The 22,313-nt window shown below is 49.8% G+C and overlaps 1 protein-coding gene and 1 pseudogene across 3 annotated transcripts; both read left to right on the top strand.

Annotated features, from left to right (window-relative positions):
- The first annotated feature begins 3,058 nt into the window (after positions 1–3,058).
- LOC102433194 lies at positions 3,059–4,335 on the top strand (annotated as a pseudogene).
- A 6,221-nt stretch (positions 4,336–10,556) lies between these two features.
- LSM4 (LSM4 homolog, U6 small nuclear RNA and mRNA degradation associated) lies at positions 10,557–21,855 on the top strand. 3 transcript variants are annotated; one of them, XM_006100368.3, is made up of 5 exons: positions 10,557–10,683; positions 14,879–14,920; positions 16,292–16,390; positions 19,453–19,636; positions 21,008–21,855. In XM_006100368.3, the coding sequence occupies exons 1-5, from the start codon at positions 10,681–10,683 to the stop codon at positions 21,097–21,099; spliced, it is 420 nt and encodes a 139-aa protein (XP_006100430.1). In that variant the 5' UTR covers positions 10,557–10,680; the 3' UTR covers positions 21,100–21,855. The 3 variants fall into 3 exon arrangements, with proteins under 3 accessions (XP_006100430.1, XP_023619750.1, XP_014321291.1); XM_023763982.1 differs by lacking the exon at positions 10,557–10,683 and adding an exon at positions 12,444–12,503; XM_014465805.2 differs by lacking the exon at positions 10,557–10,683 and adding an exon at positions 12,608–12,723.
- The last annotated feature ends 458 nt before the right edge of the window (positions 21,856–22,313 follow it).

Here is a 22,313-nt window from a genome sequence, read left to right as displayed (position 1 = left end):
TGGATTTTTTCCTTTTATTTATCTTATGTGTTTTTGGTTTGGTCCTGTCGAGTGGGGTGTTTTCATTTTTCTATTAGAATTGTGCGAATCTTGATCGTTTGATTGTTTGATAGTTTTATGAAAGTATGGATGGAATGTTCCGTGTTGTGATTTTGTTAAATTTCTTGAGGGTCCTGGGAGATTTTGTTTGTAAGATTGGGTGTGAGGGAGGGGAGGGGAGGGAGAGGGGAAAGGTAGAAAGAAAGAAAGATAAGATAGAAAGAAAGAAAGAAAGAAAGAAAGAAAGAAAGAAAGAAAGAAAGGAAGGAAGGAAGGAAGGAAGGAAGAAAGAAAGAGAAAGAGAGAGAAAGAGAGAGGGGGGAGGGAGGGAAGGAGGAAGGAAGGAGAAAGAAAAGAGAGAGAAAAGATAGTTACATTGGAAAGCCAAGTGCAACAGAATGGTGCAGCTGCAGGGAAAGAATGCTTGCCAGCCCTGGCCAGTGCGGCTCAGTTGGTTGAGTGTCCTTCCGTGTACCAAAGGGTCGCTGCTTCCGTTTCCCGTCAGGGCACATACCGAGGTTTCTGGTTCGATCCCTTGGCAGGGCATGTGCCAGAGGCAACTGATGGATGTTTCTCTCTCACATCCATGTTTTCCTCTCTCTCTCCCTCTCCCTACCTCTCCTTCTAAAATCAATTTTTAAAAAAAGTTTGGCAGTTCCTCAAGAAGTTAAACATAGTTACCACAGGGCCTAGCAATCCAATGCCTAGGTATAAACCCCAAACAATGGAAAGTATTAGGTGTTGAAATAGTTGTAATGAATGTTTACGACAACGCTATTCACAATAGCCAAACCATCAACATAAAATGTCCATCAAGGGATGAATGGATACACAAAATGTGGTTTACCCAGGCTGCTGTCAGTATACCATGGAACATTACTCAGCCATAAACATGAACAAAGTTCTGACATAGGCATGGATGGACCTTGAAAACACCGTGCCAAGTTAAGGAAGCCAGTCACACAGGGCCACACGGTGTATGGTTCCATCTATATGCAATGTCCTCGATAGCGAGTCCATAGAGACAGGAAGTAGATTAGTGGATGCCAGGGGTAGGGGAAGGGAATGGGAGTGACTACTAATGGGGACAGGGTTTCCTTTTGAGTTGATGAAATGTTCTGGGACTAGATAGAGCTGATGGTTTGCAGCATGGTGATTATATTTAATGCCACTGAACTGTACACTTTAAAATGGTTTAAGTGGTGTTTTATCTTATGTATACTTTATCACAATTTTTAAAACGCCAATGTGGCCCTAATCGGTTTGGCTCAGTGGATAGAGCGTCGGCCTGCGGACTGAAGGGTCCCAGGTTCGATTTCGATCAAGGGCATGTACCTTGGTTGCGGGCACATCCCCAGTAGGGAGTGTGCAGGAGGCAGCTGATCAATGTTTCTAACTCTCTATCCCTCTCCCTTCCTCTCTGTAAAAAATCAATAAAATATATTTTTAAAAAGCCAATGTGGAAGCATTTATGAATGAGAAACAAATGCAAGAGAAAGACAGAGACACACAAATGTAATTGCAAAGGCAGCAAAAATCTCAGGAAGGAGGAATAAGAAATTGATAACACTGGGTCCTTTGGGGAGGGAACCAGAATGTGGGAAGGGTGGTGAAAATGGGGGTGGAGGGGAGATACCGCCAACATTTCTTGCACCATGTACACATATCAATTACCCAGAAATAAATACAATACACACTTTCTTTTTCTTGAGGTTTAAAAATTGTGGTAAAATACACATAACATAGAATGTACAACTTTTAACTATACAGTTCAGTGGTATTAAATATACTTACATTGTTGTGCAACCAATCTATAAAACTTTTTTCTCTCATACAGGTAAAGCTCTGTTCCCACTAAACACTAACTCCCTAGCCCCCTCCCTCAGCCCCCGGCACCCACACTTCTACGTTCTGTGTCTATGAATCTGACTATTGTAGGTATCTCATATAAGTATCCTATATAATTTGTCCTTTTGTGACTGACTTATTTCACTTAGCATAATGTCCTCGAGGTTCATCCATATTGAGGCAGGTGTCAGAATGTCCTCCCTTTTTAAGGCTGCGTAATATTCCATCGTATGGATGGACTACGTTTGCCTCTCCATCTATCCATCAGTGGACACTTAGGCAGCTTCCATGTTTTGGCTATTGTGAATAATGCTGCTATGAACATGGTTGTGTAAGTATCTCTCATAGACCCTGTTTTCAATTCTTTTAGTCACTCAACTATATTACGACTTATTTTTTTTTTCAAAACAGTATAAGACTGATCACAAAGATGAAAAAAAGTAGTACAGTTTCCATAAACCCTCTACTCAGCTTCCCCCAGTGAAATAGTTTATCTTACTAAACCATTGTCAACACGGGGAAATTGATACAATGTAATGGACTCGGGTTCCCCAGAGTTGTAAAATACTTATTCCCCAGAGTTGTAAAAAAACATTTCATTTGTAAAGAACTGTTTCTATTCAAATCTTAATAAGTTTTCTTAGGGAGAAAATGGAGGGCAGCAAGTATGGTGGTTAGAGCTGGCTTTGGTTCAAATTCTGCCTGACTCCTTTTGTGGCCTGTACCCTCATATGAATTATTTTCCCATTTCAAGCCTCAGTTTCCTCAACTGTAAAATGGGGATTAAAGACTACTGCAGGCATTTTAATTCTGTACGGCTAGGTTTCTCTCTCTGTTTCTTCTTCTCAGCAATCCCTTACAACCCCTGTAGCATTTCTTGTAATGCTGGCTCTGGTGGTGATGAACTCCTTTAACCATTTTTTTTTTTTGTCTGAGAAGCTCTTTATTGACCATCCATTTTGAATGATAGCCTTGCTGGATATAGTAATCTTGGTCTCAGATCCTTGCTTTCCATTACCTTGAGTACGTCATGCCATTCCCTTCTGGCCTGTAGAGTTTCTAATGAGAAATCAGGTGTCAGCCTTATGAGAACTCCTTTGTAAATCACATCAAATGTGGATTCCGTGGGTCGGATACAAACTCGAACAAGACGTACGCTGAGGGGCACCTCGCTAAAATCTATGCCATGCATTGGGGCTATGACTCAAGATGCATGCCATTCCTTTGAGGTCCTCCTGGGTGATGACCTGTGCTTACGCCCCCTCTGGTAATTATGTGGCTTGTGGAGGACTGGACAACATCTGCTCTCTATATAACTTAAAGACCAGAGAGGGAAATGTGAGAGTGAGCTGAGAGTTACCGGGTCACATAGGCTACTTGTCCTGCTGCCGTTTTTTAGATGACAGCCAAATTGTTACAAGTTCAGGAGATACAAATTGTGCCCTATGGGACACTGAAACTGCCCAGCAGACCACCACATTCACTGGGCATTCTGGAGATGTGATGAGTCTTTCTCTGAGTCCTGACATGAGGACTTTTGTTTCTGGTGCTCGTGATGCCTCTTCCAACTTATGGGATATTCGAGATGGAATGTGTAGACAGTCTTTCTCTGGACATGTGTCAGATATTAATGCTGTCAGTTTTTTTCCAAATGGCTAGGCCTTTGCCACTGGCTCCGATGATGCCACTTGCCGTCTCTTTGACCTTCGTGCAGACCAAGAGTTATTATTGTATTCTCATGATAATATTATCTGTGGGATCACCTCTGTAGCCTTCTCAAAAAGTGGGCGTCTCCTGTTAGCTAGTTATGACGACTTCAATTGTAACGTGTGGGACACACTAAAAGGAGATCGTGCAGGTGTTCTTGCTGGTCATGACAACCGGGTCAGCTGTCTGGGCGTAACTTGTGTGTTTCCCTCCACGTCCTGCGTGGTTTAGGGTTCGGGTCTGGAAGAGGAGCCGCACATAAATGAAAGAGAAAAGACATGAGATAATTTGGAAATATTGGGGGATCAGGCGGGCAAGTCCAACTCAAGGAAAGGGACTTCCACTGGAGCTCAGGCCTCGCCAAGTTTTTATTGGTATGGGATAGCCCTTAGGCAGGGAGGTTTCAGTGACACCCAGACTATCTTATCAATAAGGATTTACATGAGTAAAGGTGGGGAGGTTGCTTCAGCTATCATTATCTGGATTAACTGGGTGGTGCACAGCTCCGACCTTTGCTAGGGCTTCAAAGGTCACCAGCTTTTGGGGGTCTCTACTCTTCTCTGCTAGTGAAGACGATAGGTGGTCTCCGACAGTAACTGACGATGGCATGGCTGTGGCAACAGGCTCTTGGGACAGTTTTCTTAGAATCTGGAATTAACAGTGCATACAATTTTGCTGTTCTCTGTTGGTATCGGGAGAAATCAGTGCTACAGCCTATAGCTGTGATAAAAAAAATTCTAATATTTGCTGTTGAAAATTGTTCTATTGAGATTACTACATACAAAAGGAAGCTTTGAGTAAACTACAAAATAGAAAAGGATGAAAAAAAAAAAACAAGGCAAAGGTGCTTGCTGAGATCAAAAGGACCAGTGCATTGAGCTCATTTAACCTTGAAGTTTTACTTTCACTGTTTTCTTTGTGTAGAACAAAATGTACACATTATAGCAACCTAAAAAAAAAAAAAAAAAAGACTACTGCAGGCTTTTTATCCTATACTAGAGGCCCGGTGCATAAAATACATGCAGGGGCGGGGGGTCCCCTCAGCCCGGCCTGCACCCTCTCCAATCCAAGATCCCTCTCTCAATCCGGAACCACTGGCTCCTAACCACTCACCTGCCTGCCTGCCTGATGCCCCTAACTGCTCCTCTGCCGGCCTGATAGCCCTAACTGCTCTCCCCGCCAGCCTGATCCCCCTAACTGCCTATCTGCTCTCCTCTCCTGGCCTGATCCCCCTAACTGCCTATCTGCTCTGGCCTGATTGCCCTAACTGCCTATCTGCTCTCCCTTCCTCTCCGCGCCCTTCGGCCCCCTGGTGCAGGCATGCTGAGAGCTCTCCGCCACAGCCCTGTCCCATCCTGATTGGTTGTTATGTGACAGCGTCCTGGACAATTTGCATATTCCTCTATTATTAGTATAGATCAGTGGTTCTCAACCTTCCTAATGCCATGACCCTTTAATACAGTTCCTCATGTTGTGGTGACCCCCAATTTCATTTACAAATTGAACATAATTAAAGCATAGTGATTAATCACAAAAACAATATGTAATTATATATGTTTTCCAATGGTCTTAGGTGATCCCTGTGAAAGGGTTGTTTGACCCCCAAAGGGGTCGTGACCCACAGGTTGAGAACCGCTGGTATAGATAATAAAACCCTAATATGCAAATCGACCCAATGGCGGAAAAACCAGCGAATGACTGGTCACTATGACATGCACTGACCACCACGGGGCAGATGCTCAACGCAAGAGATGCCCCCTGGTGGTCAGGGCACTCAGCCAGAAAACGGGCTCATGGCTGGTGAGCACAGGTGGGCTCCCTACATCTGCTGCAGGCGGGCGGTAAGGAGCAAGGGGTCCTGGACTGCACAAATTTCATGCACCGGGCCTCTAGTATTGTAATAAGTTCAGATCTACAGAAAACTTGCAAAGATAGTAGAGAGACTCCCCTATACCCCTCACCCACTTCCTGGAATGTGAACATCTTACATTATCAGGTACATTTGTATAACTAAGAACTCAACACTGGTACATTGTTATTAACCAACCTGATGTTATCCAGGTGTCACCAGGTTTTCCATTCGTGTCCTCTCCCTGTGCGAGGACCCTGTAGAGGAAACCCCATTGCATTTTGTGGTCACATCTCCCCAGTCTCCTCTGGTCTGGGATGGCTCTTGGGTCTTTCCTTGTTGTTCGTGACCTTGGCAGTCTGGAGAGAACTGGCCATGCATCCTTTAGGATGACCTCTATTCTGTCGGTCGGTCTAATGTTCCTGTCATGATTAGAATGGGGTATGGGTGTTTGGGGAAGACCACAGAGATGAGATGCCTTTCTCATCCCATTATATCCACACGACTTATCACAGACATGTAATTTGGATCATTTGGTTCAGGTGATGAATGTCCTGGGGCTGCCATAACAGATGACCACAAAGTCGGTGGCTTGAAAAGACAAATTTATCCTCTCAAAGTTTGGGAGGCCAGAAGTCCAAAATCAGTGTCAGCAGGGCCACAATCCCTCTGGAGATGCTAAGGGAGGGGTCCTTCATTGTCTCTTCTAGGTTTGGGGGGTTCCTAGCATTCCTTGGCTAGTGGCTGCATCACCCCAATCTCTCCCTCTGTCTTCTCTGTGCCTCACATCTCCCTTAGCTTTTCTCTTAGAAGGAGGCCAGTCACTGGGTTTTGACTCCATCCTAAATCCCAAATGATTTCATCTCAGGATCCTTAACTACAACTAAAAAGACTCTTTTTTCAAATAAGGTCACATTCACAGGTTCAGGGAGTTAGGACTTGGACATACCTTTAGGGGGTCACCATTTAACTCACTACATGTGGTATCTGCCAGGTGTCTCTACTATTCAAGTCTCTATCAACCTACTATTTTCCCCTTTCTCTATTCTATTTTTTTTAGAAGCGACACACAGAGTCCAGAATGGAAAATATTCTGTCTAGTGGATGAACCAGAGCTTACTCAACCAGTCCACTGTTCTCAGACCCTTATGTTCTTTCTGCTGGTTTAGGGTTGGCAACATTGCTGCAAGGTCTGGCAGAATGGTTCCCTACATTTGCAAGACCTCCTTAGTATAAATTGTCAAAATGAATTACTGAGTGGGTGTGATGCTTTTACGGATTCTGAGACATAACGCCATTTTCCCCCACTTAGAAGAAAATATATGTCCACTGGTTTCACCATAACCTTGCTAGCACTGGGTTTTACAATGCCCCCCCCCTTTTTTTAGTGGAGGGTAGGATATTTTTGTTAATTTGATAGGTACATTGGTCCTCACTCTAAGTTTTTGCTGTCAGAAATACAATTTCAACTGGAATGAAAAAAATAGGAGTATTGGTTCAAGAGATAAGAAAGGATAGGGATTCACGAAGCATCGGGTACAGAATTAAACAGGGCCAAGACTCTGAAGTGGAGAGATGGCCATGTCTGTACCTGAATGACGTTATTCTAACGCTGCAATTCCAGCACCAGCCTAGGACAGCCCTCTAATTGGCTGAGCCAGGGACATGTGTCCATGAGGAGAGGGGAGAAGGAACGATGCTGACTCCCTCAAATAGTGGCCCATGCAACCTCTCATGTTTTTGCTCCTACAAGTCAGAGTCCAGAAGGCCTAAGTGTGCAAAAGCACAATTAAATGTGCCACACACCAGGTAATAATGAAAATCTGTGCAAGGTACCAAAGTTCAAAGTGTAAGAGAGGGAATGATTAGATTTTGGGGTCAGTCATTGAAGAGTCCCCGAAGCAGCTACGCATCAGTGCGGGTTCTGGCCATTGCGGGGGACAGAATCCAAACTCCAAGTGGATGAAGCAATAATGAACTTCTTGGGCTCACGTAAATGGGAAGTCAGACCTAATGGCTTTAGGCATAGCTGGATTCAGGGGCTCAAACCATGCCACCCTGTCCACCAAGCAGCTCTTATGTATGTTGCAACCTCCTGGCACTGGCTTTTCACTATCTCACTTGTAAATTGCACTATTTCAGTAAATAGGAATATCTCACTATTTCGCTTTTAACAACCTTCATGGAAAACACTCTTCTCCCTCTTCTCCCTCCTAACCCTCAGTATCTCTCTCAAGGGAGATTCTTTTTTTTTTTTTAATGTTTTTATTGATTTTTAGAGAGGAAAGGAGAGGGAGAGGGAGAAGGGGGGGAGAGAGGGGAGAGAGAGAGAGAGAGAGAGAGAGAGAGAGAGAGAGAGAGAGAAACATCAATGAGAGAGAATCATTGATTGAGAGAGAATCATTGATCAGCTGCCTCCACCCCACACTGGGGATCAAGCCAGCAACCCAGGCATGTGCCCCAACCAGGAATGGAACCATGACCTCCTGGTTCATAGGTTGACCTCACCCACTGAGTCACGTCAGCTGGACTCAAGCGAGATTCTAATTGGCCTTGCTTGGTCATGTGCTTCCCTTTTAATCAATCACTATGCCCAGGGGAATGGAGAACTCTGGCCACCCTATGTTGAAAGGACCTACAAAAACCGCAGTGACCTCACTCTACCACACGGGGTCACCCAAGTAGAGTTTTCAAGGGTGAAGAGGAGTTTGCCAATTGGGCAAAAGAAGAAAGCCTCCCCCAGCTGTCGTAGCTGGGTGGTTGAGCATTGACCTATGAACCAGAAGGTCAGGGTTCGATTCCCCGTCAGGGCACGTGTGGGCTCGATCCCCAGTAGGGGGCGTGCAAGAGGCAGAGGATCGATGATTTTCTCTCATCATTGACATTTCTCTCTCCCTTTCCCTTCCTCTCAGATCAATAAAAATATATTAAAAAGAAGAAAGCCTCTGCATAGAAAAGTCAGAAAGGAGTAATGCAGCACAAGATTTTCTTCCTACTTCCACCACCATATTAATGCTGGGGCACTCCATGCACCCCAGTTTCTGTTGTTTACATCCAGTAGCCTTTACCCTAACAAACCAAGTTTGGCAGTTCATCCTGATCCCTCTACCACAGTTAGGGCATCACTGTTGGCTGCCTGTCAACATCCTGCACACACCCCAGACTTCGCCAGCTCCCCTGGGGGAAGCCTTGAACTGATGATAGATGGGACTTGGATAATAAATGCGTCAGCTGCCCTGACCCTGGGTGGGACCACAATGAGCCATGAGCTCTTATGCTGTTGTCCCAGCCGGACTGACCTCCGCTTGCTTTCTGTGTCATCTTCTTATTGGTGCCCCCAGCAGGATCCTTCCCTTCCTGTATCAGGTCTCCACCCCCAATGGGGGCATCCTGGAGTCACCCCCTGAACACACTATGTGACCTTGAGTACTCATCTCAGGACCCCCAAACTAAAGCATGAAGGACAACTGTTGGTAACAAGTGTCTGGCACTTTATATGGGGTCAGTCATTGGCCAATCCACTAACATAATGACAGATATGTTCTAAGCCCCGGTACCTGTATGACCTCATTTGAAACTAGTGGCCCGGTGCACGAATTCGTGCACATTTAAAGGAAATTAATTAGAAGAAAGATTTGTGCAGTAATTACATTACTGCAAGAAACTACATATAAAAATAGTATAGATAGTATTATAAAATTAAAATACAAAATATTTTAATATCACTATTCACCCTTTCTCTATAATAGAAATGTCAAGATGAAAGAAAATTAGTAAAATGTATATGAAAATAATAAATTGATTAATAAACAAACAATAACAACATGATATAAAAACATTGACAAAAACAATGATTGATAAATTAATAAATAAACAACATGATATAACAACAACAAAGTGCCAATAGTTGGTCTTCAGATACATTCTGGCGTCGCATGCGATTGGCGCGAGCGAGAGCTTTATATGTATCGCACATGCGCGAGTCAACGTTTATTTTTAAATTGCCAGTGTGCATCATATGTACCGGTGGGTCAGACAATCGGACTTACGTACCATCAGTCACTTAGCCTTTTATAGAGAGAGAGATAAGGTCTTTGCAGATGTAATTAAGGATCTTGAGGTGACATTATCCTAGATTTAGAGTGGTTCTATTAAGAAAAAGGAGTGTCCGTGTAACAGAAAGGAGAGAAAGATTTAGACACAGGCACACAGAGAGAAGAAAGCCGTGTGAAGAAAAAGATATTGGAGTGATGTGTCCACAAGCCAAGGAACTACAAAGCTTGCCAGCTCGCAGAAGCTGGGCGAGCAGCATGGGATGAATTGTGTCTCTGCGCCTTCTGTAGGAAGCAACCCTGCTGACACCTTGCTTTCAGGTTTCTATTGTGTAATTTGTTACAGCAGCTCAAGGAAAGAATACATTTACCCACTCATTTTGTTTACCGTCTGTCTCCCCAACCATCTCCTAAGCCCGAGGAGAGCCAGTTCTGTCAGGTCTGTTCACTTGTGTTTCCAAGAGTAAGCAAGTAGTAGGTGCTCAATAAATATTTATTGTATGCCCATGCATTCATTGTGCTTAGTATGTGCCAGATGTTGTCCAAAGTGGCTTAACTCGTTTCATTCTCACCGAAACCTTCTATAGAGCAGACACTATCATTACACTGGTTTTATAGGGTGGATAACTAAGGCTCAGAGGGGCAATTTACCAAAATATGTGCCTCGGATAAGGAACAACTACAATAGTATCAGAAGAGTAGGAGCCGCCCCAAAACAAAACAAAACAAAACAAAAAAGAAAGAAGAGTCAGGAGCCCGAAGGCACTTCCTAATAACCATGGAGCCTCGGTTTCTCCAATTGCAAGGTGTAAGGAATAACCAGTTCTGTCCACAGTGTGGAGCCCACATCAGCGAGGGTTTCACATGAGCAAGCGCTCTTACCCACAAGGCCTCCAGTGCCGGCTCACGTTGCTCCGCCCCGTTTTGCAGCACTCACCGCGGCACTTTACGGCTCTTTCCCTCATTCCTTCGGCGGGAATACGGCACCGCCCGCCCCTTGTGCCTAACAGGCCCCGCCCTATTCCACACGGATTGGTTGCCCTACCTTTGAGCCCCGTGCGGACTGGCTCTCGTCACTGCCATTCCATTCAGTCTAGTGGCGCGCGGCGGGGCGGCTACCGGCGGGCGCGTGAACCGAGGCGGCCGCGGCGGAAGTGACCGGCGGGCCAGGTGCCTGCCGCCACCATGGTGAGGGGAGGGTGATGGCGTGTTCTCGCCAGGAGGCGGGGGCGCGGCCTCCAAGGCCCCTCGGGGCTAGCTCTGGGGCAGGAGCGACGCGGAGTGAGTGCGTAATGGGGCCCGCCCGCGGCCCAAGGAGGAGAAACTGAGGCCCGAGAGGGCAGGAGGCCCTCCTAGGGTACCCAGCGCGTCGGTCTCCGAAAACTTAGGGTTGAACGAACGTGTCACCATAGTATGGCGGCCTAGCCGCAGTCCTCCCACTTTGTAGATGGGGAAACTGAGGCTGGAGAGGACGGGGACCCGCTGAAGGGCCCGGTGAATGCAGCAGAGGGAGTGTGGCAGGGAAGTGTCCCCGAGAGCCTCCGACCACCCTAGCCTCCTGTTGGGGAGCTGGAATGCGAGGAAGGAGGGGCCCCCCTGAGTTCTCACATTAAACCAGTTTTGGGGACTTCGGGCGGTTTGCAAAGCCCTAGAATGCAGCGCAACTTCCGGTGCCTCGTATTGAGGCTGAAAAGCAGATCCAGAAAGGGGGTTTTCTTCTCCCCGGGTCACAAAGCAGGGGGAGAGGGCATTCTGAGCCGGGAGCGGACCGACTGCGCGCGCTCAGTTCCCGGAAGGAAACGTTGAGACCCGGACAGGGACACGGAGGCCCCGCAGAGGAATTCCGAGCCGGGCTTCCTGGGGGAGTGCGTGGCCCGGAGCACCCGGGTCGTGCTGCGACTTGAGAGAAGGGACCAGGTTCCTCCCCGCTGGAAGGCAGGGTCCTCCCGAGGAGATGAGCAGCATGATTCCTCTTTTAAGCTCCGTGGCGGCAAATCTTTGTACTTGTCCCTGGTACAGTCTCGGAGTCTAGAACCGAGCCCGTGCAAAGTGCAGGCCCATCGTTTCCACTGGCAGCGTCCAGTAGACGGGGCATGACACCTCCCCAGTTCCCTGTGGTCCCGGCGGCTGGAAGCAGGGGGCTGGGTGTGTCCGCGGGGATGCTGGTCCATGCCGGCTTTTTGCATTGGGAACCTCAGGAGCCCATTGGGTGGGTCTGGTCCAGGATTGGCCCGGACCTGACAACCAGACTCCAAACGTTGTGAGAAAGCCCAGAGGAAGGAACCCTCTTTCCTTTCGCTTTTCTGACCTTCCCAATTCCAGTCTCCCCTGGAGCTGAGTGCTTGGCTCTCTTCCATTTCTTTTGACACCTTCACACATCTTCCTCTTTCCCGTTGAGTTTAGTCTCAGCATCTCTTCCCCCTCGTCCAAAACGCAACGCATGGAAATGAGGATGGAGATGGCAAGACCTGGCCACTGCTCCTGGTCGTTGATTGCAGCAGTGGAGGGCTGTCTGGATGCCACCTCTCCCTTGAGCTTCTCCTTATTTGAGGGGTGGGGTGAGCATTCCGCCCGCCCCATGTGCCTTCCTGGGCAGTATGTGTATTTCCCTTGTATTTATTCAGCAAATATTTTCTTAGTCCACCTGGTGTGCCCGGCCCCGTGCTTGGCATTGGACGAAGCCCACACCTTCTGAGTTTTCCAGTCCAGCAAGAGGCGTGGTGTTTCAAGTCTAGCCAGGGAGACAAGTAAACAAGATAATTAGAGACCGGCTAAGTGCTATCATGGAAACAGCCGAGGGTGGCCCAGGTGGAAACCTCGTTTCCTAAATGGGGTTATTATGAGGTCCTGGCAGAGGGAGGTGATGTTTGAGCGGCCACCAGCCTGGGGAAAGGCACCCCAGGCAGAGGGAATCGCAGGAACAAAGGTTGAGCAATAGGAACCTGCATGGCGGGAGGAGCAGAATGGGCCTGTTTGCTGGAGCCTTGTCAGGTCTGGCCCGCCTGGGGGGTGAGTGAGAGGGAAGTTGGGGGAGGGCTGGGAGCAAGTGCTGGTCCCTTATGTGTTTCCATCCTCGGCTCCTCTGTGGATAGGGCACAGCCAGTGACCGCTGTGGAGGATGTGGGTCCTCCAGAACGGTGCTGCCAGCAGCCCGACAACGTGGTGACCTGAGAGAGGCCATCGTCAGCCTAGGGCAGTGATGGCGAACCTATGACACGCGTGTCAGAGGTGACACACGAACTCATTTTTTTGGTTGATTTTTCTTTGTTAAATGGCATTTAAATATGTAAAATAAATATCAGAAATATAAGTCTTTGTTTTACCATGGTTACAAATATCAAAAAATTTCTATATGAGACACGGCAACAGAGTTAAGTTAGGGTTTTTTAAAATGCTGACACGCCGAGCTCAAAAGGTTCACCATCACTGGCCTAGGGGCTGTATATGTCATAAAAGACATGTGTGGGTCCCTTGCTGACAGGCGTCCGTCTGCTCTCACTGGCTTATGCCCTTGCTCTGTGTCCCTGGGCAACTCCTTCCTCTGACCCTCCCTCTACTTCTTGGCAACTGAGTCCATTTTTCATTGTCACATTCCAGGTCTAGCCGGACCCTGTCCCCTTTCCAGTGATCTGGGAGCAGAACCCGGTGTCGCATCACCTTGGTTCAGATTCCCCCTTGCCCAGGAAAGCCCACAGCTTCTCCATAGTAAAGGCAGTCTGGGCGCCTGGCCCCAAGTGCCATTCTGGTCCTCCTGGGAGTTTCCTTCACGCCCGGGGCAGCGTTGCACTGATGCACCCAAATGAGAGGGCAGGAGCAGTGGGTTGGCCACGGTGTCCCCAACCTGCCCATCCTCCCCAGAGCAGCTGCCTCTCCTCCACGTGGCTCGTTCTTCTTATCTTGCCCGTCCAGGAAGCCAGTGCAGGAAGTGGGCTTGGGCCTGGCTTCCTGTTGTCGCCGGACCTCCCTGGTGACTCTTCTGGGGAAGGCCTGTGGGATATTGGATTGGCCCCCAACCCAGGCCCTTCCATGGAGAGCCACCCCGCGGGGGTTGAGGGCCATTTCCACCTCCACAGGAGATGCTTTCCATTCTGCCACCTGGAGAAACAGCTGCCCATATCGAATGAGTAGTGTGAGGCCAGGGCAGGATGAAGCAAAACCTCTTGCTCCCTGAGGCAGTTTCCTGTCTGCAGGGTCCTTAGGCCAGAACCTTCCTCTGGCCGTACTGATTGGCTACCATTGGACCCGGACCCAAGCACCACACCTGAGTCACTTTCTGGAGAGCCGGGGGTGGCTCCAGTGTATGGGTCCTGATTTGTGTTTCCAGGGTGAGAACAGCTGATTTTTTTCCAGTTGCACCATGTTTGTTATTAAAAAGAAATTCAGTAATGATGGAAGAAGAAATATCTTAAAAGCCCACCTTATCTGGGTGAGCTTTAAAAGATTCCTTCCTTTATCTGCCATTTCTTGCAATAACCACAAACTTTTTCTGGAATGTTTCTTCCTCTTACCTGGTGAACTCCTGTCTCTGAAAAGCCAGTTCAGTGTGGCCTCCAGATCAAGGTGGACTCCCCATTGTGCTTGGCCGAGTCACTCTTGGTCCAGTTGGGGCTGCCCTCCGGCTTCAGACAGACAGAGTCCAGCCAAGCTCTCTCTCTTACTAGCTCTAGTGCTGGGCAGAGTTCTCTGAGCCTCAGTTTCCCCATCTGTAAAGAGGGTGTGACAATAGCCATATGCCGTGCTGGGAATGAGACCTGGAGTTGGGTGTATTCATCTTATTTTTTTTTTTTTTTTTTTTTATTAAATATATTCCACTGACCTTCCACAGAGAGGAAGGGAGAGAGACAGAGAGCTAGAAACATCGATGAGAGAGAAACATCGATCAGCTGCCTCCTGCACATCTCCCACTGGGGATGTGCCCGCAACCCAGGTACATGCCCCTGACCGGAATCGAACCCGGGACCCTCCAGTCCGCAGGCCGACGCTCCATCCACTGAGCCAAACCGGTTTCGGCTGGGTGTATTCATCTTAAATATCAGTTGAGCAAAACAGCAGCAGAGGGACCTGTATGCTGTGATGCTGCTGATAAGCATGGTGGGTGTGAGGACAATGTACAGTGTGAGTTATAAAAAAATACCAAATAAACAGCACTGGGCCTAGGTGTCAGCTGCCTCTGGGAGGAAAGAGGGGCCTTGAGAGGGTTCTTTCCTAAACTGGGAGGCAGGTGTGTCCTGGGGTTGTGCAGAATGAGGAGACTGCCTCTCCCTTACGGGGTTAGGCATGTGTGCTCCTGTACTCCTAGTGCTATTGTGGGACCCTCCCCAGAGGCCTGGGGCCCCAGGAGCTGATTAATCAGACAGATCTTGTACTTTTGCTTGCATTTCAGCTCCCGTTGTCACTGCTGAAGACGGCTCAGAATCACCCCATGGTATGTACCATCTGGGACAGCGACTTTCAGTGGGGACCAGCCTTAGCACAGGGATGGGGACACTGGGCCAAGGGTGAAGTGCCTCTAGCCAAACCTGCTTCCCCACCTGTCCACAGAACAGCAGCTTGTTCTCTTACTTCCCACACAGGTCAGGACCAGTGTCATTGTTGCTGCTTACAAAAGTAATATGTGCTTATTAAAAAGGTCAAACAGAAAGAAAAGTCAAACACAAGAGAGACTTATAGTGGAAGCTCCCTCCATTCATTTTCCCGGCGGGTTAACTAATTCTGTGATATATGTGTGTTCTTTTTATTCAATGTAATTCAAATACCACAGAACTCAGCCCTTTAAAGTGAATAATGCAGTGGCCTTTAGTAAACTCACAATATTGCACAACCATCACCTCTCTGGATCCAGAACATTTCCGTCATCCAAAAGGCGACTCCATGCTCATTAGCAGTTACTCCCCGTGCTTCTGGCCCAATCCCTGAGAACCACAAATCCACCTTCTGTCTCTATGGATTTGCCTCTTCCGACACTTCGTATAAACGGGGTCATATAACATGTGGCCTGTGTGTTTGGCGTCTTGCACTCAGCATGTTTTCAGGGTTCCTCTATATTGTGGTATTTTATGGCTGAATAATATTCCATTGTGTAGATGGACCACAATGTGTTTATCCATTCATCAGTTGATGTACATTTGATTTTTTTCTATCTCTTGGCTATTTGTGAATATTTGGCTACTGTGAATGTTTGTGTATACATTTTTACATGGATGTATGCCTTCACAAATATCTGAGTTGATTCTTTTTTGTTGTTGTTAATCCTCACCCAAGGATATTTTTTCCATTGGTTGTTTTTTGTTTGTTTGTTTGTTTTTAGAGAGTTTGTGGGGGGCGGGGGGAGAGAAACAACAATGTGAGAGAGACACAGAGATTGGTTGCCTCCTGCATGCACCCTGACCAGAGGCTGGGGATCGAACCTGCAACCCAGACATGACTGGGAATAGAACCCTCGACTCTTCGATGCTCAGGCTGATGCTCTAACCACTGAGAACATGGGTCAGGGCTGAGTATTCTTTTGTTTGTTTGTTTTGAAATCACAGCCTTTATTGATTTTATTGGGTTTTGGGTCTTTTTTTTCTCACCAAAAACAAAAGGTTTCCTTGAAGAAGTGTCCCGCAAAGTGTACAGAGAACGCAGAACATTTCCCTGTAAGATAGGCCTCTCTGGGGGCCTGGGCTCTGTGTGCAGTGGCCCTGGGTACTACAAGGAGCTGAGGACATATCTGAATGAGGTTGGGGCTACTCTTACTGGCAGGGCTGCACCTCCCTTGGGACCCCTGGCTGACTTGGGACCCGTTTCTCTCCAGTTAGTGGAGCTTAAAAACGGGGAGACGTACAATGGGCACCTGGTAAGCTGTGACAACTGGATGAACATCAACCTGCGCGAGGTGATATGCACATCTAGGGTGAGTACCCTTGAGCTGGAGTCTGTGCCTGACACCTGGGGGCCATTGGGTGGGGCGGGCAGGCATGGCGAGTAGAGGCAGTGTGGCCAGCAGTGCTTGCTTGGACTGGAGGCTTACAGAGCTTCAGCATTCTGGCTTCCCCATGAAGTGAAGGCCCTTCCCTGCACCTTTTGGGAGGAGTAGGGAGGCTTCCTCAGCCTACCACAGGTCATCCTACCAAGTGTGGGGCCTAGGGGAGGAGCAGGGCCTCCCAGTGTCCTGGACTCTGCACCTGTGAGGACTTTGCACCTGTGGGGATGTTTCCTGATCAGGTACTGATCTGCTATCCCTCTCCTCCTGCCCCTGCTTCCACCCCTGACAAAGGAAGACTCAGGCCTGAGGGGGTGCTTCTGGATACAAGTCTACGGGCGGGCAGACCCTACCCTCCTGTCAGCCTTGGCTGCTGCTGTTCCAGGCTGCAGGCCATGGTGGTGTGGCGATGCGGTATCTGGGGGCAAGGACAGCCCTGTGGCCCCAGAGGCTCGCTTACCTCCCCAGGCCTGAATCCAGGAACTGCAGGGCCAGAACCTGAGCTCCCAGGGCTGGGGAAGTGTCCCTGGGGTCACAGGCTGGGAAGACCCCAGAGCCATGAGGACAAGGACGGCGGTGGAGGCAGGCGCTCTCCCACTCATGTGCATGGGCCCTAGCCTTCTGCCTGGATTCCAGTCTTAGTCCCCATGCCCGCAACAGCCCCCCAGGTTACAAAGGAAGAAGCTGCAGGGGGCCTTAGCCAGGTTGGAGCTGTCTGGAGCCTGAGGACAGCATGCCCCTCGGGTTTGCCATGCCAGAGTACAGCACAGCATAAGACAGCCCCCTACCCCTGGTCCATCCTTCTGCATGGTTCACACTCCAACGGGCAGACTAGTGGGCATGACCCCTTCCCTCACCTACACAGCTCCATGACCTGTTTCTTGTAATGGGACACTGTGGAGCTTCCACATCAGCTAGAAGCTCTCTCCTGGTTTTCTTGCCACATGCCAGGCAGCAGGTGTAGGGGCAGCTCCATTATGGCCTCAGCAGACAGTGCTGCAATGCATGGCCTGGCATGCATGTGTCTTTCTGCACATGGCCAGTAGGTCTGTGTCCACTTGTAGAACCAACTACGGGGTTCGGGAAAGTTTGGTCCAGCCTCCAGAGTCACCTAAGCCTAGAAACATGGCTCCTCTGGGAGTTCCCTCTGTGACCAGGTGGTTGGGAGGAGAGGTGGGATGAGGTTTGAAATCCCTTGGGCAGTGGGTGGCAGAGTCCAGAGACCCCAGGGGCTAAGGTCCCAGGGGAGCCCTGGTTGGCGGGCGCTAAACTGCCATGGAAAGCAGAGTGAGGTTCCTGCGGGGAGCGTACTGAGCCTGGCCTGTCCTTGGCTGAGGGAGAGCCAATCAAGGAGCAGCCAGCCCCAGCCCTGGCCTCCAGCTTCCATGGAATCCTTCTGTTTCTATCTGGCTGTACTTTGCATCCCCATGGACTTGGCCCCTCGCCCACTCTTTCTGGGAAAGGAATGTGCAGGGCCTCGTGGGGTTCCTGTGTGGGATGGGAGCTCATGTACGTTCCTGGGAAGAGTTAGCCCTCGAATATTCCGTCTGACCCTCCGAGTGCTTATACTGGGCCAGACCAGACTGCTGGTGAGTGTCAAGTGAGAGGACTGGCGATTTCAGGGAGCCTGGAAGGCAAGCCCTGTCAAAGACCAGAATTAGCTGGACAAGGAAAGGCAGGAATGGTGTGTGCAAAGTCCTAGAGGCAGGAAACCCTCCTTGTGTGTTCCAGAAAGTTTCATCTGGAAGGTGTGTTGAGTACCCAGAGAGGGCAGCCAGGGTGGGGCTGGATCTTGGGCGTTCAAGAGCCATACTGTGTTTGGGCCTGGTCCTTGGCCAAGGGGACCCTGGCTGGGTTCTAAGCAGGGAGAGGTCTTGGTCTGATTTCTAAGGGTGTCGGGGGAGGAAAAGGCTACCCAGGCTTCTGGCTCTAGGCAATAGGGGTGGGGCTGGGAAACTAATATGAGGCCCTAGGCTCCTACCCAAGGGCAGCAGGAGGAGACTTCAGGGAAAGGCCTTGTGCTGGTTCCAGGATATGGGGTTGCGGGGAGGGGTAGTCTGTATCCTAGGAACCACAGGGTTTTTTAAAAAACATACATTTCTTTATTGATTTCAGAGAAGAAGGGAGAAGGAGAGAGATAGAAACATCAGTGATGAGAGAGAATCATTGATTGGCTGCCTCCTGCACACCCCACACGGGATGGAGCCCGCAACCCAGGCATGTGCCCTTGGCCAGAATCGAACCTGGGACCCTTCAGTCCGCAGGCCGATGCTCTATCCACTGAGCCAAGCCGGCTAGGGCGGAACCACGGGGTTTTTACTTTGCAAGCCCCCTATCTCTCCAGCCTCAATTAGTTCCCCTGAAAATTGGCATCTTGGGGAGCTAACCCTGGCGAGCGCCAAACCTGCCTCCCCACCCCCTCCTGGACCTCTTCACCTGTCACACAGGATCTCTTCCTGCTGGCCTGTGTCCCACACCAGGCGCAGCCTCTGCCAGGAGACAGTTGGATGAATGAATGAGTCAGCTCTAGGTCCAGCCCAGCAGATTGATCTGGTGCCCACACAGACCTGGGCTTTAAGCCCTCGTCTCCATACCTACCTGTGTCTGGGCATGGCATGGCACCTCCCTAGAAAAGGTTCCAGAAGGTGTGTTCTAGAAGGCTGGGGACAGGTGCAGACAGGAGGTGGGTTGTGGCAGCACCTGGTGCATGGGGCAGCTCCCCACCCTGGGCTTTGGGCTGCAGGTAACAAACCCCATCCCACACTGGAGGACAGATTGACGCCATCTCCCATGTAGCTCTGCTGCTCTTCCTCTTGTGCCAAGGGTGCTGAGGGTCTGTTAAGACCCCCTTTAGAGAGGCCTCGTGTCATATCTGGGACTATGAACTTGGCAGCCTACAGGGGGGATGCCAGAGATACAGGTGGCACCCAGCTGTCTGTACCCACTCTGAAGGGACCCGCATGGATCTGAGATCCCCACCCCCTGTTGTGCAGGATGGGGACAAGTTCTGGCGGATGCCCGAGTGCTACATCCGCGGCAGCACCATCAAGTACCTGCGCATCCCCGATGAGATCATTGACATGGTCAAAGAAGAGGTGGTAGCCAAGGGTCGGGGCCGTGGTGGCCTGCAGCAGCAGAAGCAGCAGAAAGGCCGTGGCATGGGGGGTGCTGGACGAGGTAGGTCCTACACACACACACACACACACACACAAGTGGCTGCAGCACGTGGCATCTATTTCAGCCCAGTGTTGACATTCTTGGCTGGTGCTCTCACAGTGCAACAGGCCTGGCTCTGAGCCTCTCCCCTCAACTCCACCCCCACCACCCCCGCCCCCCCGCAGCAGAGCCAGGGGAGCTGTGACTCACAGGGCTCTTCTGTGGAGTGGCTATTGCTGCTGACTGCCATCTGTCCCAGACCCCAACCCGGGGTCCCAGCTGAGTCCTTGGTGCCCAGTGGATTGATCTGGTGCCATGCAGACCTGGGCGTTCAACTCTCATCTCTGGGCATGGCACCTCCCTGAGTCTCAGTTTCCCCTCTGTAGAGAGGATCTGGCGGTGCCCACCTGCTCAGGCTGCGGGCAAGGACCCCAACTCAGGGCCTGGCGCAGAACCCTTCCCTGCCCTGACTCCTTGATGCCAAGGTCACACCTTTTTTATAGACTCCCCTCACTGCCGCGACATGACAACTCTGGCATACAATTAAATTTGTTGTGCAGTCAGCTACAATTAAATTTGTTGTGCAGTCAGCTGGGGCCGGAGCCTAGAGGCCATCTGTACACCCCACCTTCCTGGTTGGGTGCTCTTCTTATGTGTGGACCTTCTGAATGCCAGGCCTGGAGCCAGCTCTCAGCCAGACTCGGGTGACAGAGTGAACCACAAGGAAGAGGGCACTCCAGGTGGAGGGTTGACAGAAACTGGGGGTTAGTGGGCCCTGAATTCTCAGGGCCTGTCTGATACCTAAGGCCAGGCTCTTTGCACTGGGGGGTACCACTGGTGACTAAGCTGCAAGGAGGGTGGGGGGAGTGGCCTGCGCAGGCCACTCTGAAGAGAAGCCACGTTGGCAAAGCTGGTCTTGAGCATGAGAGGTGAGATGGGGCAACCCGTGCCAGCATTGGTCGCTGGGCCTACAGGATGGTGTTAGTGTGAGGGAGGTCCTGGGTCCCCAGTGTACACCTTAGCCTCAGAGTTGGGGGGTCTCTGCTCCACCCCTGGCCAGAGTCCTGCCCCTGTCCTGGCTCCTGCTCCACTCACTCCATCACCCAAGCCCTCACCCCAGCCCCTGTCCCTCTCCCAGGAAGCCTGACCCAAGCCTCGATGTGACTTGTGGTTCTCCTCTATCCTTCCTCGTACCCTTTGCAACCTGGGGGATCTGGTCTCTTCTGTCACACTGAGGAATTCTCGAGCACCACCCATACCCAGCTCTGGTCAGACACTCCACCCCAGATTTTCAGCCTGCTTTTCTCCACTTTACATAGGGGGGCCACGGAGACTCGGGGTTAGAATACCCTGGAGCCTGGCTCCCATGCAGCCCCCATTTCTGTCCTGCAGGTGTGTTTGGCGGCCGTGGCAGAGGCGGGATCCCAGGCACTGGCAGAGGTCAGCCAGAAAAGAAGCCCGGCAGGCAGGCGGGTAAACAGTGAGCTGGCCCTGCGTTACCCAGAGACTTAAGCCCTCCCCCAACAGGCTGCATGTCTGCTCCAGTCCATGAGTCTGTTCAGAACAGAAAAAAAGAGGCAGGTGTTGGGGGGACCCCACCTGTGCATTTTGTGGTCCTCCTCTTTATGTTGTCTTTTTTAAAATTGATTTTTAATAGAAGAAGGGAGAGAGAGAGAAACATTGATGTGAGAAAAACATCATCAATCTACTGCCTCCGGCATGTACCCTGACTGGGGATGGGACCCGCAACCTGGATATGTGCCCTGACTGGGAATTGAAACTGCAACCTTTTGGTGTACAGGACAATGTTCCAATCAACCAAGCCACACCGCCAGAGCATTAAGTCCTTTTTTTAAGCCAGCATTTCTACAGTTGAAAATATTATTTGGTGGTTTTGATTTTGTGAAGTCACAGCCAACTTGATTCCTGGAAGGTTCTGTGTGTGAATGCATCTGTAGAGCCTTCCCCCTTGTGTTATCGGGGGCATTTTCCAAATAGGTTTGTTTTGTATCTCTTGTTGGATCCCTGTGTGGCAAACAGATGGGAAGTTTTCATTTTAAGGTCTTTGCACTGAGATTGACAGTCCAGGGATTTTTCCTGAGACAGACCTGAAACTTTTTTCATAACAAATCCGCACAGACATGTGCCTCAGATGCTGTTGTGGGGCCTTGGTTGGGCTGTTCCTTTGCCTTTCTCCCTCTTTTGTGTTACAAAAATAAAAACAAAACAACTACAAACCACCAATCCGAAGTTTCTTTTGAACCACTGGGCACATGATAGCATATGGTATCCTCGGTAAGTCACAGCCCTGTCGGAAGTTTCCTTTCTAGGCCTGCAGCACATCTCCCCGCGTCCTTCTACATTTTCTTATGAAAGGCAAGACTTTCACGCATTGTGGATGGTGGTGCCTTGGAGAAGAGGGGAGAAGCTTAAGAAAACCCAAACATTACTCGAGGCAGTCGCCTTCTCTGTTTGGGTGAACTCTGGTGTGAATGGTTCTTGCAAAACAGCGGAGTGTTGGTGGCAAGGCTGGGCCCTGTCGGTGCCTGCTGGCTCCCACCGCCACCTCTCCTAGCATCATCTCTCTACAGAAGGCCTCTGGGTTCCTGGTCTGCGGGGTTGGGAACAGGGCTCCTGCCACAGGTGTTCTGTCTGGTGGAGCTTTGATGAAATGGGGGCTCTGGGACCTAGTGTCCCA

The sequence above is a fragment of the Myotis lucifugus genome, unplaced genomic scaffold (genome assembly GCF_000147115.1).
Source record: "Myotis lucifugus unplaced genomic scaffold, Myoluc2.0 scaffold_311, whole genome shotgun sequence".
Taxonomy (NCBI): Eukaryota; Metazoa; Chordata; class Mammalia; order Chiroptera; family Vespertilionidae; genus Myotis; species Myotis lucifugus.
The sequence above is the reverse complement of the archived record's forward strand: the minus strand, read 5'-3'. Positions and strand labels throughout refer to the sequence as shown.

Coding starts and splice junctions, on each gene's coding strand:
- LSM4 (XM_023763982.1), top strand. CDS start 12,459: ATGGGCCTGTTTGCTGGAGCCTTGTCAGGTCTGGCCCGCCTGGGG. Junction 12,504..14,878: donor CAGGTCTGGCCCGCCTGGGG/GGTGAGTGAGAG, acceptor CTTGCATTTCAG/CTCCCGTTGTCACTGCTGAA. Junction 14,921..16,291: donor CGGCTCAGAATCACCCCATG/GTATGTACCATC, acceptor GTTTCTCTCCAG/TTAGTGGAGCTTAAAAACGG.